At 34.5% G+C, this 15,179-nt stretch overlaps 1 protein-coding gene across 32 annotated transcripts in view; it reads right to left on the reverse strand.

The window, feature by feature from the left end:
• Positions 1-15,179, reverse strand: part of LOC110999013 (dystonin) — a 215,954-nt gene that overhangs the window by 69,317 nt on the left and 131,458 nt on the right. For 26 of the 32 annotated variants that reach the window (XM_022267872.2, XM_022267867.2, XM_045632553.1 and 23 more), the window contains 8 exons: positions 12,781-12,996; positions 12,417-12,513; positions 12,017-12,137; positions 11,687-11,919; positions 11,071-11,221; positions 10,664-10,747; positions 8,832-9,113; positions 5-117 (listed from right to left, as the gene is read on the reverse strand). In XM_022267872.2, coding sequence (XP_022123564.2) covers positions 5-117; positions 8,832-9,113; positions 10,664-10,747; positions 11,071-11,221; positions 11,687-11,919; positions 12,017-12,137; positions 12,417-12,513; positions 12,781-12,996 — 1,297 coding nt within the window. Of the gene's footprint in view, positions 1-4; positions 118-654; positions 796-6,558; positions 6,665-8,831; positions 9,114-10,663; positions 10,748-11,070; positions 11,222-11,686; positions 11,920-12,016; positions 12,138-12,416; positions 12,514-12,780; positions 12,997-15,179 lie in introns of those variants that run through there. The other 6 variants (XM_045632559.1, XM_045632557.1, XM_022267883.2 and 3 more) reach the window with 4 other exon arrangements.

A 15,179-nucleotide genomic window follows, 5' to 3' on the forward strand; every position in this document is an offset into this window, starting at 1 on the left:
TTACTTTTCAGAGGTATAATGAGTTGTGTAGGTATGTTCTGTACTGGCCACGTCTTGCATATTAAACTCTTGGCGGAAAGAGCGTGCTGAGCGCGGCGCCATTGCCTCGACAAGGCGCTGAAATAATTAAAATAATAATATAATAAACTAAATTTACTACAATTTCCATGGACTATTGAAACTATCTGGCTTTTATTCGAAAGTGTTATTAAATTTAATGTTTATAATTAGTATTAAATCTTAGGTTGAATTTTATTATTTATATTCCATGTAACATATAATAAAAGAGCAGAGCAGGGTTCAGTGGCTTCAGCGTGCGACTCTTATCCCTAAGGTCGTGGTTCGAACCCCGGTGTTCACCAATTGACTTCCTGTGTGCGCATTTATAATTCGCTCGAACAGTAAATGAAACACATCGTGTGGAAATTGGTTTGCCTCAGACGCTAAAAGTGTCAGACACATGTAGTTGATTACCTACTTTTTAAAATTTATATATGAAACAGATACATAAATTTGAGGCCTAGACTTAAAATGAGCCACTAGATATTACAAAAACAACATGGAATATAAAAAGAGAACTATAAATTGATTTAAGGCGAAATACAAAAGACAAGAAAGTTTTCCGCAAAACAACAAAACAGGTAAAATACCAACCCGGCACTCATACGCGAAATCATAATCGAGCTCTTCCATTCTGTTCACTAAACACTACCACTATGCATTGTTAAAATCACGCTTTAATGTAACCTAAATAACACAACGCATTAAACGTTACGTATCACCAAAGTCTGAAAACTGAATGAATTGGACAACGTAAAAACGCCGGTTCTAAATTTAAATTATTTCGTAATCGCCTCCACGCGCTCCGTGTTTTCGAATTATTATTTAAAACAGCTGTTTTAGGTTCGAGGTTAGGAAGGTTCCTGGGACTTCGATTTTTCAATGTTGCGCGCGCAACCCTATGCGGTGGCGAAATGGGCCAATCGATACAGCGACCTATACTTAACGTGGTAAGTGAGAGATTTCCTTGTATCACAGGAATATTGCATTTAAACGCAATATTTTTTTTCGGGAGACAAACGGACGTGGACATTGCTAGAAGACTCGCAAGTACGTTACCGGCCTTTTGAGCCGTTTTCTTGAAGGATCTTAAGTAGAATTGATTTGGTGGACAGTAGGTTCCACATAGTGGTGGTGAGTGCAAAAAACTGCCAAAAGAAACACTCAGTTGTGAAACCACGGATGTCGAATACGAAATTAATTAATTAGCTAATTCATCATGATGTTGGATGATGAAACTAAGCTGAACGTATTAATCCAAACAAAAGTAAATGTAATTTCGAATTTAAAGATATGACATACAAATAATGATTCCCAGTAAAGATTACATAGCAATAGAGTGACATATGAAAAAGTCTATTCTAAGCCATAAAGCTAGACAGCTTATGCTTACTATAATCACCCGATTTATATTTATTCAAAGTAGAAATATATCCACTTAAATCATATTACAATACACTTGATTCTAAGGCGATTATATATAGCTTATATCTATTTTCTAATGCGGGTGAGACATAAGAATAAACACGTTAATTCAATTATAAAATAAACAGTGAAGTGTTTACATATTTTTATTCTAACGTATATCGTTGTACATAGTCAAGTGTGTCGCGGCCGCAGAACAGGGAAAAACTAATAAACAGCTCCAATATAAGAGTATTTCCTCCAACTTAGATTTTCTTCCCTTTGGAGTTGAGTACACAGTTAATTACAGACCTAAGTTGGTGTCTGGAAGATAGTACCGGTGATTCCAGACCTGGTGCATTCCTTTCTCAACCAATGAGTATCGCCATACAGTGACGAAATGCTTTTGAATTTCTATTATCAATTTTTAATTATTATTATTTCTATGTAGAATCAAAAAATTGTAAATACAGTAATATAGACATGTTTTGTAAAAAAAAGTGTATTTTTGTGATATAATAGTAGGCAAACCTGATGGAGACTCACCCGATGTTAGTGATACCGCCACCTACATACACTGACATTGCCCACAAGTGAGTTGCCGGCCTTTTAAAAATTGGTTCGCTCTTGACGGACCCCAAGTTGAATTAGTGTACATTGTGGTGTATTCTTCTACGTTATTATACCGGCATCAATATACAATTTAATAATTAGACATTAAAAATGAGTTTAGATAGTTCTACATTTTTATTAATATTTCGTAATTAAAAGAAATGATTTATAAAAATTATATTGTTTGCTAATACTACTTTATAAATAATTAATTAAATTACTTGTATACACTTTAAATAAAAGTGTATTAAAAATAAATAACTCGATTGACACACAAACAGTTTGCATTTGTTAAAAACCCACCTAGATGACAATATATACTTTTTGTTTATCCAACCAAGCGTTTACTAAGTGCAAAAACTTGGAATTTCAGAGGTCGTTGCCCTCTCTTGCATTCAATGTTTCCGTACAATATTTATTAGCTTTAGTGGGTGTGATTTGGACAAAGACATACATACAAATAACTACTATAAGTAAATTCATTATTTAAGGCTATTATAATGTGGTCGTGGCCCGCGTAATGTATCTTATTAATCGCATATCGATAATAAATATAACCAAATAAGTAAATAAAACCGTACAAATAATATTAAATTATACATGACTATGTTTCCAACATATGAAATAGCTTTAAATTATTTTAAAAAGTGGTGTAAGTTAAAATCTTAAGATAGGATATTGCCACAGTTTAACTGTAGTTTTTTACATAGGTCTATTCACATACACCCGATACGGCAAAAATGATTGATTAGTAATAAAATATTCACTAAAACAAACGTAAAAGTCTAGGAAATATTTTTTATTTAAACAAACATTTATTCGTCATAAAACTTTACACATTCTTTGAAACGCTCTATTTAAAAAGAAATGCGAAACGGATGTGATTCCGCATTTATACGAAGACAACTAAACCGATAAAATCATATATAAATTGTAATTTAATCATCAATGCATGACAGCCATCAGAGTCGTCCAATAAATTACATTAAAAAAATTATAAGTCAAGAAAACTTAAGTATCTGAAGCTATTACAATTTGTTCAATACGACATATTTATCGGTGCTCAAAACAAGTTTGTGACTAAAGGATTGGAACCTAAGATAGAAGTAGGGTCATTTCATGACTAATGGACCACCAGTATAGACGTTTAGCTTCCGTAGATTTATAAGGAAATTTAAAATACTTTCCAAAGGGATCAAATAACTATAAGCTTTAATAAACTACTGACTACTGAGTACACATTTGTTTTAATATAACAGTGGGCAAACAGGCAGGAGGCTCACACACACTCAATAGCAGAGAAATTTCAGTAATATACAAACTTTTTTTGTGTAAAGAAGTTTATTTAAACCTGCTTATTTGAATTTAGAATCGTTAAAGCGGCTACAGCAAGTGTTGTAACCGCAGTCGACCAAATCAAATGATGCTCGGGTAAATTGCCTTTTTTTCGTGTGTTTTGAATGTGTTTATCAATAACTAAGAAAATCCGATTTACTTTCCATAGGAAAATCGATTATTCATAATAATTTTACTGTTACAAAACATTGATAAGCCAGCATGAATCATGTAATAGAAAGACCAACAGTAGAACCAAACTTAACGACGATTTGCGAAAATTAATTATATAATTGAAAAGATTTTAAGTAAAACAAGTCCAAATCTACTTGTTATTCCGAATATATCATTAACCTTGGCCATGAAGCCCGAGTGAAGTCATAGAAGACTAACCTTGAATAACGTTTATTTTGCCAAAACGTCATTATTTTTCACGAAATCTAATATAAAATGTCCATTCATGTTTTGCTTTGGCGTGCGACTCTTATCAGGGGTCGTTGGTTCGATCCCCTGTAATCGCTTGAACGGTGAAGGAAAACGTCGTGAGGAAACGGCTTGGTTTAGACCCAAAATGTCGCCGGCGTGTGTCAGGCACAGATGGCTGATAACCTATTGGTATTAGGTTCAATTCAACAACTCCTCTGAACACTCCATGGTAAAGGCGGTATAAGATGTCGCCCCATATCTCTACGCAACGCCAAGGGAAAGGGATTTAGGATATCACATTATTGTTAATACGAAAACCTTTAAATAATCATTTAAATATAAACCCAATTTACAATAATCATCAAAACACTCCACATTGTTTAACAACAAGTGCATTCTCTTCAAAAATAGGTCTGGCATCTGAAAGATAACGCTTGCCAAACGACCGATATCCACTCAGACATCAATATAAACCTGATAAATAACTTTTCTTTTATTTCTAAAAATAGATTAACTTTTAAATAGTTTTAGTATGTATCGAATTCGAATAGTTTTTGAGCAATCGTAAACGTACGGCGAAGAAAAACAAATCGCGAAAACCGGCATGTTTGCAGGCGGTATGTAATTCTTGTACAATTAAAAAAATCAGAATGATGGTAGAAAGGTGTGGTGGGAGATGTTGGGTTCAATTGCGTTCCCGGTGGTCAGACCAAATCAATCGTCTGAATCTGAACATTTCCGATTCCCTGAGACATCTGTCTGATAGAACAGTGTGGAGGCAGCATATCGACATATCCCTTAGAGATTTTCATCGCCTCCAAGGAGATGCAATGAGAGGATCTCAGAATGCTGCCGCCTGGATCCTCACCGAATCTGGATCCGCAGAACTCTAAAATCACTGTTGGTAGCAAAACATACTGCAGACAGTCCAAAATGGCATTGCCATTAATTTTGATGAGAACGACTTCTAAGTCTAAGATCTTGAGTAACGAAGAACTCTTTACCAGTCCTAAAAAGACATCATTGCATACAACATGCGTTTGTATTCTCTGTGGTCATATTCATCAGACCTTGACTAATTCAGACACCGCACGATCCAGCAATAAACTGTGCACTTGTTGAGGACAATGTTGAGTTAATCCAATGCAAAAACATTACTAAACATTCAAACGCAGCCTCATATAGTAAAAAAGAGATTTAAAAATCCTGTGCATAAATAGTCTATATTTGTTAATTTTTAAGTTGAAGTGATAGAATATTTGTAGTTTTTTCTCACCATATTATTGCTACAATACTTCCAAAAATTATTATCAATGTGAATAAGTTGTCAAAGGGGTTTATTTATAAATAAATACCTTATTTTGACCCTTATATGATGACATTATACAATCCAAGGTCAGATAAGCGGAGCAATGTTTTTACAATTACATAAATAGTTATTTTAACCGTGATGTCATTTAAACCGTTTTTGACTGCGAGGTCAAGTGATTTATTGCTATATGAGGATAAATTGATGATTATATCCTTGTCGGAAAAATAAACGGAAATAAGGTAAATCGAAATTTATTTACTAAAAAGTAAGGATGCATCGATACGCCTTTTTGCCGAGACGATACCGATGCCAATGCTTAGTGAATTAAAATGAACTTAATGTACAATATATCAAGTTTAGTTTGATTATTTTTAGATATTATGTTGGGGAAAAAGTCCTTTCGCTTTATAGTACGTATCAACTTGTAATAAAATTTCTTCGTCTATACTATAGTGTATCTGGAAGGTTTGGGTATCATTAAAAGTTTAAGAAGATAATTCCAAATTCAAATTAAGAGAATAAGATTTTTTACACGAGTGAATCTAATTAAGAAATACGATACATTTTAAAATTTTACTACAAAAAAGGTAATAAATAATATGCAACGTAAATCACTATATAAAATGGAATTCTTTTTTGAATACAGAACTGGACCGACGTTTCCCGACAATCACACCTGATGTTTAGTGTACACCTATGTGGCCTATTGGAGGGCACGCCTCTGTAGGATATGCCTGTTCAACCGCCGCAATTAACTAATTTCGCTTATATATATACAACACATGAATTTTTCATTAGATTTCAATTTGTTTTTTAAAACCGAAGAAATTTATTTCTTATTTTTATTTGACATTTTATATCGATCAGCTACCATGACACAAATAAAACCATTTCGCTTCAATGAATTTCGTGTGGTCACAATAACTGTGAAGACCGGTTTCAGTTACATTTCTGTATTTATTTCATCTGTCCTTTAATAATTTTACTACTTTATGTCTCCTTTCATTTCTAATTTATGAATTAAATTTTATCAATGTTATATTCGATTTTTATTATCCAATGGATAGTTGAAAATATTTTGTTAGTTCTTTTATTTCATCATTAGTTAATACGTTGTCCAATTAAAACGGTTTTTAAACGCTTTATTTATTTCTTAAACCAAATTGCACGCTATATCTTCAAGGTTATCAGTGCAATGATAAATATCGATAATATTAACTATTTGTTAGCGAGATAACACTATTGGTGATTAAAACTTTATTGTTATTTTTAATCAAGACTTAAAAATCCAATACTCGAAATTATTATAATTTATTACTGCGCAATAATAGTCCTAACTTCATAAACAATTTAAAAACGTTAATCCGAAAATCCACAGACTAGCACAGCACTAAAAACTCTCACAAAACCTTTTTATTAACACTGGCACTCAAACATCTATTTGCTCGTTTCGTTCGAAATTCGAATCGCGGATTGGCGCGAACGTCATGCGTGTGAAGTTGTTAGCGCCGTACTAAAAAACCGCGAAGTCGCGATTGATAGAGCGCGTGTAATTACGTCATTTGTTGGGCTTCAGCCAAAGGTGACGAAATAGGTTTAACAACAATAGACATTCGTAGTAGACCTAAGAGGGTTTTTATATATTAAATTGTTTATAACTTTAAAATAATAATCGCCAATAAAGAATGCCATGCACCAATGGACATAATATTAATGTGCGCATTCACTCGAACGGTGAAAACAGCATGAGGAAATCGGTTTGCTTTAGACCCTAAAAGTCGACGTGAGTCAGGCACAGGAGGCTGCCTATTAGATTCACGTTCATGAAACAGATACATAAACCTGAAGCCCAGATCTAATCAGCTTGCAGCGCCACTACTTTATTTATTTTAAGAATAATAGCTAGCGAAGTTATAGACATTGTTTCAGACAGGAATGGCGAGTATTTTTCTTGCAATAGAAATCTGCAACCAGTTCTGAAAGTGGGTCAGAGTCTGAACTTGTTCTGTAATTCAATTCCTGCTTTAAGGAAATATTCAATTCTTTATCCGATTGAGATATTTTATGTTTATTTTAATATAAACTTAACCAGATACAGTCGAAGAAATTTTTCTATACTAGGTATATGTATGACTTCATAGTTATAATTTTATGTTGTTTAAGCAAACAAAACAAGTCGAGCAATGTTATCGTGTTTATTCCTACGCATTGATGAATCGTGGGTGGCTCCTTAGAAGGAAGTGGATTCGCTTATAGTCCTATGTAATTTTAGTTCGAGAAGGCGGAATGACTAAGATAACATTTAGGTCTTAAAGAAATGACAAAGATATCTTTTAGTTTTTTTTATGTAGGTAAACAGGCAGATGGCTCACGAGATTTTAAGTGATACCCATGGACACATTGTCAGAAGGCTCGCAAGTGTTGTCGGCCTTTTAAGAATTGATCTTTTCTTGAACATTCTTAGTAGAATTTGTTCGAATATACCATATTATATTATATCTTTTTTTTTCTTTTTTTTTCTTTTTTTTAATGGCTTTAATTTGTGCCAACTGGGCACAAGGTACTTCGCCAGTGTCGTGTAGATGGAGAAGGTAATATTATATCTTACACTCCAATTTACCTAAGCCACCTGTCAAACACCTGTTGACACTGTCAAAGTCAAATCACAGGACAATGTGTGTCCATTATAGAAGTTTGACAGATCGAAGTGTGAATTAGCCTAGGATTATAATTTTTGATAAAAAAACCACGAATGAGCGGAAGTAATGTTTTGATTAATTTGGATTTACGAAATTATAAGACTACTTTGAATATATTTTTTAATCTCAGAGGCCTGACCACTCTTGTCCTAGAAAGACTAATTGCCTTCAAAACCTTGACACAAGAATGTCAGCCGTTAATATTAAATTCAAATCTCTGAATAAACAACGTCACCCGAGGTCCGTGGTGATGTCATCAGTGAGAAATAGGTAAATATGGAAATTAAATTACTCGATACTTTGCTATTAGCAGTTATGTTAAATTATAATCAAATACATGTAGCAATTATGTTTAAGATTCATTTATAATTTCATTACCAATTTAACAGTTATTGTTTTGCTTAAGTATGCAGTTCACGTTTGTTAATAAATAAATCAGGTGCACAACAACCTTCTTAGGCCTTCTTGGGCCTCAGATTTATGTATCTGTTTCATGATGATTTGATAATCTTATAGGCAAGTCTAAGGTGTCCTCACGATATTTTCCTTTACCGTTGGAGCGAATGTTAAATGCGCATATAGAAAGAAAGTCCATTGGTGTGTGCTGGGGAACAAACCTACGACCCCAGAGAGTCGCACGCTGGCCACTAAGCTGCTCTGGAATAATCCTCCACTTTACCCACGCGATATAAAAGTTTTATTATACGTACTTAACACATCTAAAACCTATCACAATTTAAATCATTGACCAATACTAAATAGTTAATTAGTTTCTACTCCAAAGGACGACACCCATTTAAAAACCTTTCTTTTAATAAATGTGCGCTCTCAACTTGGAGCTAGGTGGCATTAAAACTAGACGGCCTTTTACTTGATTTCTGAATAGTTATTGCAAGTGCTATTAAAGGATTCCTGGTCATGTCAAATTTAAATAAAACAAAAAGTTCATCATTCCATAATAAAACAAACATAAAAACACTCACCAACGTTACGATATCGCCTGGATTAGCCGCCGCAATGCGTCTCAATCTTTCATACAACATGTCCAACAATCGCTGATGCTTCCCGTTCAATTCATCCAACTCCCTCGCTACGGCATCCGCTCCTGAGGTACTTTCCGCACCAGCGAGGTCTTTACGACCCCTGCTCCTGACCCGCTCCGCCATGTCGATGTCAGCTTGACGTTTCAGCTGCTTAACGTCTAACGAGGGGTGTATTTCCTCGCAAAGCCATTCCACGTATCGCTGGCATCTTGACGTATGGATCTAAGCGAGTTAGGGTTAAGTTACGTCTTGTTAGTAAGCAGACTGCTTTTAATCGATGCCAATAATTAATACCTTATTTTGACGTTTTAATAGCACAGTCTATTTAAAAGCAACCTGTGATTGTTAAAAATTCACACGCCTTTCACGCTTAATTTAAAATTTCGACCAGACAGACCTCACCGCACATATATTCATCATTCATTAGTCTCTGCCATACATGGAAGACAATGGCCAATTTATAGGTCCAGCTAGGCAGTCTAGGAACATGCTAAGAAACGTTTTCTAAGCGTGCGACACCCAGCGTGCAAGCTACGTTTTTTTTATCCCAAGTCTCAAAACTTTTTTCAAAGATTCAACCATTTTCAAACTGCCAACACCAGCTAAGGCTGAATCGCGGCATATAATGAAAGCCAGTGACTTATATTGCTGAAGTGAAACTTCTTTAGGCACATGAGGGTAAAAATTTTACGGAACATCACGAAGATGTGCAGCGACAAAAAGAAGAAGAGGGAGAGAGCGATTGTGACTGATTGAGAGAGCGAGTGAGAAAGCTCCCTTTCTCGTGAAAAAATACTAATATTGGTTCATGTATTCGTTTAGTGCAGTAAACGCAGCGCAGATTTTTATTTATATTATCATTAGCACGTATACAGTGTGTAAACCGTGTAAATATGCATAATACCATTACATGGAGTAATCATATACTAGTACATGATCATCTATTGGGGCTTTTTCTTTAGTATTAATTAGTTTACAAAGAAGTTTCACTTCTGACAACTATACTTTGTACGCCCGCACTTTTTTTTTTACAAAAATGATCGCTAGAGTTCATTGACCTTATTAAAATAGTTCTATTCTTTTTGTGAACATGATCTGAATTTTCAATTTGCAGACATATTGATTTAGTTGTCATGCAAATATAAAAGGCAGTCATATAGTGCCTTTAATTACACCATTTTATAGAATTAATTAGGAAGAGCGTAGAGAAATGCTGTGCACACGAAATATTTACAATAATAATATAAACATGGACTTGTACTATCTTTAGTTTTCCTTGGGCATACCTCACAAGTTTTAAGTCATGTTCATAATGACCAATATTCTAAATGAATATTGATTTTATTTATTTTTTAATTTTCAACTCACTAAAGCTGACAAAAAATATTTTTTTATGAAAGTAATAGTTACTATAGTAACTTTGCAAGGATTTAAGGAAAGCCATACACAAGGTCACACACATCCCGCATTCAAAGGGTTAATGTTAGTTCAATAAAGCAAAGCAAGCGTTATTCAGTCAGCCCACTACCCGCAGAGACAACACCAAAATATCCAGGACAAAAGGGATAGCTGGACGATTTCGTCTAAAAACCTTTCACAATCTCTCAAAAACTAAAATACAACGGTATTCTAGTATCAAACCTATAGAAAAAGACAATACAAGACTTTCACAAGTAAATTTTGAAACAGATTATATATCGTTACGTGAATGACAGCTGTCAACTGTCAAGTTTCAACGTCAGAGATATGCCAATTAGAGGCTCCATATTTACCTTGGCCTCTCGAATGAATCTGCCCCCATCTACGTTAACCTTCTCAATCTTTGGCGTCCGCTCCACAACGCTGGTGAGTAATGTCTGCAAAATAACCACAAGACATCCCGTGTTTAAGTTATTTGTGCATTTCTCATGCAAAAGTGCAGCTCTTTAATAAATTAGTTGTTACACACCAACTCAGGATACATCTATTTAAAATTGTTCTCCATGAGAATAAATGTTTTACTGTAATACTAATGTAACTGGGAATTCATATCCTCCTGAAACCGTCCTCCCCACGAAAATCTAATTTATTAAAAATAAAAATTAAATAACTTAAATAAAAATTTGACACTTGGTACCTAAAAGATCAAACACAGATGGCGCTGAAAACAAAAGACATTTCTTGGCTATATAGTACTTACCCTCGTCGGCTCAAACTGTTCCTTGGGCCGTATCTCAATGGGAGGCTGAGCTTGCAACTTGCCGAAGGAGTCGTCAATCCATTCTGCCTCCTTCTCGAAGCCAGCGTTGAAGTTACGGAGCAGTTGGTACGCTGCCTCACAGCTACGCAATCTGTTTATTATAAGAACGTATAAGAAGAACAATAATATTTGATTTAACCCAATTTACATATTTTCTTAGATTTTTTATATATGTACCAGGGGGTAAACGGGCAAGAACCTCAACTGATGTTAACCGTCGGCCTTGGACTCTCAATGCCAAAGAACTCGCGAGTGCGTTGTCGGCCTTTCATGAATTGTAATGTTTATGGGAGGACCCTAAGTTTATTACCAGTTGTCACTCTTAATGCCAAGGCGCTCGCGTGTGCGTTGTCGGCATTTTAAGAACTGATACGCTATTGAAGTCGAGTTGATTCGGAAATACCTACCGTCCATGGACACTAAATTCAAGAGGACTCTCGAGTGCGTTTCCGGCTTTAAAAAAATTGGTGCTAACTTATACTGTACATTGTATATTGGTTTTGGCAAAATCAGTTAAGCTTCATACAAATAAGCTTTAAAACACTTCATATCTCACCTCTCAGCCAGCTGAGTGCAAACATTGTTCCAGCGGTTATTCAGCTGCGAGACCTCCTTATCCAGGCGTTCCAGGTCAATGTGTTTTCCAGATCTCGGAAGTGAGGAGTGTGGTAGTGACGCCCTGGAGCTCTCTACCAAACGACGGCAGTTCTCCGCATCATCGTTCATCTGGTCCACCTGGGTTTGCTGCTTGCTGACTGCTACTTGCATACGAAGCAGGTCCTCGTGCATCTGTAGACAGAAAAAAGGGTTTAAAAACGAATAATTCTATAAATTTATTTCTTCGTTTTATTATTTTCTATCTATACTAAGTTTTAACATTACTTACATCTTTCAGTAACTCAACATCGTTTGGCAGGTCGTTGAATTGCGCCAATTTGATTTCGAATTCGGATATCGTTTGATTATTCTCCTCCATACTGTTCACCACAATTTCGACAAACTTCAATCTGTAAAGAAATATATTTATAGTATAGTTTAAGTATATAATTATGTAAAAGATAATATCTTTTAATTTACTATGTTCTGTTATTTGTTATGTTGTAATTTACTATCTGTCAAACGATCAACTTTTGACTATTAGATAATATAATGCTACGAACAATGGTGTGTATTTAATGTAATTAATGTTTCTTTAGACTTCTAAAATTCAAAGATAATTCTCTAGATAAGCTAATAAAAAAAATTATATTCAATATTAAATATTTAAGGAATTCTTAAATAAATACCTTTCGACGAATAGTTGACTCTTTGATTGCATGTCATTCCATTTGCCCATAACTTTGTCGAGATTCTTCTTCATGGCCGGTGTTTTCAGAGCAATACCTATACGATAAAACTTGTTAAAATATAATATATTATAACAACAGGTATTGGACACCAACGGCTGATCATCATCATCAGATCTATTAACCGACAAATATAAAGCTCGAGCCCTGGTTTTCTAAAATTCTAAGATTTCTTTTTACGTTAAAATCTGTTTTTAAAACTATCAAGGCATGTCGGTTCCCTCGTTTTACTACGTTTTACTTCACAGTTCGAGCGAATGTTAGTTTTCTAAATTAAATAACTTCGTAATTAAGACATTCTCACCTCTAAACGTATTCTGCACCTCTTCCACATCGGACGATAGTGCGAGGAGACTGGTCTCCCAATCCTTATGCTGCAGCACCAGGTGTTCCAGAGAATCCAGATCTCTGGGTATATGTGAGGCGATTCTCTCGTGTAGCTGACGTTCGTACACTTCCAAACGTTCCAGGAGGTTTGAGGACTGCTCGGTGAAAATTCGGGCGGCATTCTTTGAATCCTCTGCAAAGGCAAAATATTTATTTAAATATTAACAGTCAACTGCTACTATGGTTTAGTGGTTAATGACTAGAAACGGTTCGACTTCAGTTCAAGTCTTAGCAAAATCGTTTTGTCAAAATGTCAAAAGGATGGACTGGCGCATGACACCGGGAACCTAGTGCACTTTCTTTAACTCCTAAATATCCCTTTTTATTATGTGCAATATTTTTTTTTTACTTTACTAGAAGATCAAAATGCAATAGTTATATACAAGAAATAGTCGATAGTAAAATGTTCCAGGTCGTCTATTAGCTTATTTCTAAAGATATATACTCTGCAACTGATTACGAAGTTTCTTCAATAGTTGATATAAGGATGCATAAAGCAATAAAATGCCTTTAATCTCCGTATAATTATATCTACCGTAATTTAAATCTTTTCCCAATAGTAATAGATAAAGTCATAATCGTAACGTCTCAGTACGTCAGTAAGCTTAAAAGCTAGATCGGTACTTATGACGTAAGCTACAAGTGTCTAGTATTGATCAGGGCTCAGCCACTTTGATCCTACATAGATAATTCCTTCCATAAATTGGTGTTATTAAAATAACTTATTTTCTAACATATTTTACAATTTTATTAAGTATGTTTTTTAAGTTACAAAAAATAAAAAGAATACCAGCTAAACAGCGAATTAGGTATAAGATGCCTGAATGCTTTAATTTAAATTGATCATTTAATTAATCCTAACTACTAACAAAGATGATTGGAGACATAAAGGTATAAAGATAGACACTTTAGGGACTACGAATTTAAACAATTTACTTGTAGTAATTTATATTTATTGAATTTATACTCTATATTAAATTTATATAATAGCCTTATATGTAAAAAAAACTATGCAATTCGATAATCAAAAGAAAACAAAAAATACAGATAAAAAACAAGGTCACGTTCTAGACATAGACAAACCTGACAATCGATACTCGGTCCAACGTCTCCGGAGAGTTCTCTCTCTATACACTATCCGTTTCATCTCGTATTAAACACTAACTTGTGTTTCAGCAAAACAATTCTGACGCGTACAGAGTAAAAAAGTGCAGTGACTGACTTGCGAGAGCATGGCGCCGTTTATTTTAGATTTATATTGAACGCTCGACTCTGTTAAGTTACGTATACAGTGGATATGAACTCTATCTAACACGGGAATTAATATTAACGTAGCTTTACTTGAGTATGCGTGTTAGGATTCGTAGAAATCTATAATGTCCCTATATCATCTCTTGGAAGTTCCATATTTCAAATAAATTCAGTAGAATATAGCATAATATATATGTAACGATTTTTGAATTATTTATATTTTTTGACAACATTTATGTTAAAGAAAATTATAAGTATTTTATAAAAAATGGCTTGTAATATATACTGAATATGTATGATGTTGTGGACTTTAATAAAAAATTAAACACTATAATCTTGTACATGAATAGTTGCCTTAAAACATAAAGATAATATCTCAAAAGAAGAAGAAGAAAATATCTTACTTTGGTTGCACCAGACTAGTACCTGATTTATTTATTTACAAGCTAACGTATCGGAAGCCGAAAATGTATTATAATATTTTATTATGACCCCTGAAACCCCACTGTTTACTCTTGAACGAAAATTTCCAATAAGATAAAAAAAACTGCTCGTATTTTGCATACCATTCTCACTACACTGTAGTACTCCCACAGGCGCTTACAAATAAGAAATTGAGACACCGGTAGTGGCAAGGCCGTCGAATTGAGCAAATGACATCAGATGTTCCTTAAATAGATGGTGGGTGGAAATTTGGGAACCAATTAAGCCATTTATAGCCTTTAGCTGAAGGGCCATGAATTTCATGATTCGTCTTCGTAATTTTCATTACTGATTCTCCGACACTCCTCACTGTTCTATCTTCCGCTTGTCTCCGATCATTAGGGATGTTGAGAACCAGAATTATCTCAGACGCTCGTTGGGTTTTCCCGACTTCTCCCATTCCTACCATTTTGTCGAGGCTATCAAGTTCTCTTCTGCCAATATGGTGAGTGCTAAGTATCCGTCTGTAAATGATAGTTAACCGTCCTCTGGTGGTTACCTTTAGTTAGTTAATTGGTTGGTTAAGAATGGACTTGTTCATTTTTTGCAGTCCATAAAACCGTAACATTCTCCTCCAATACG

The sequence above is a fragment of the Pieris rapae genome, chromosome 20 (genome assembly GCF_905147795.1).
Source record: "Pieris rapae chromosome 20, ilPieRapa1.1, whole genome shotgun sequence".
NCBI classification, from domain to species: Eukaryota; Metazoa; Arthropoda; class Insecta; order Lepidoptera; family Pieridae; genus Pieris; species Pieris rapae.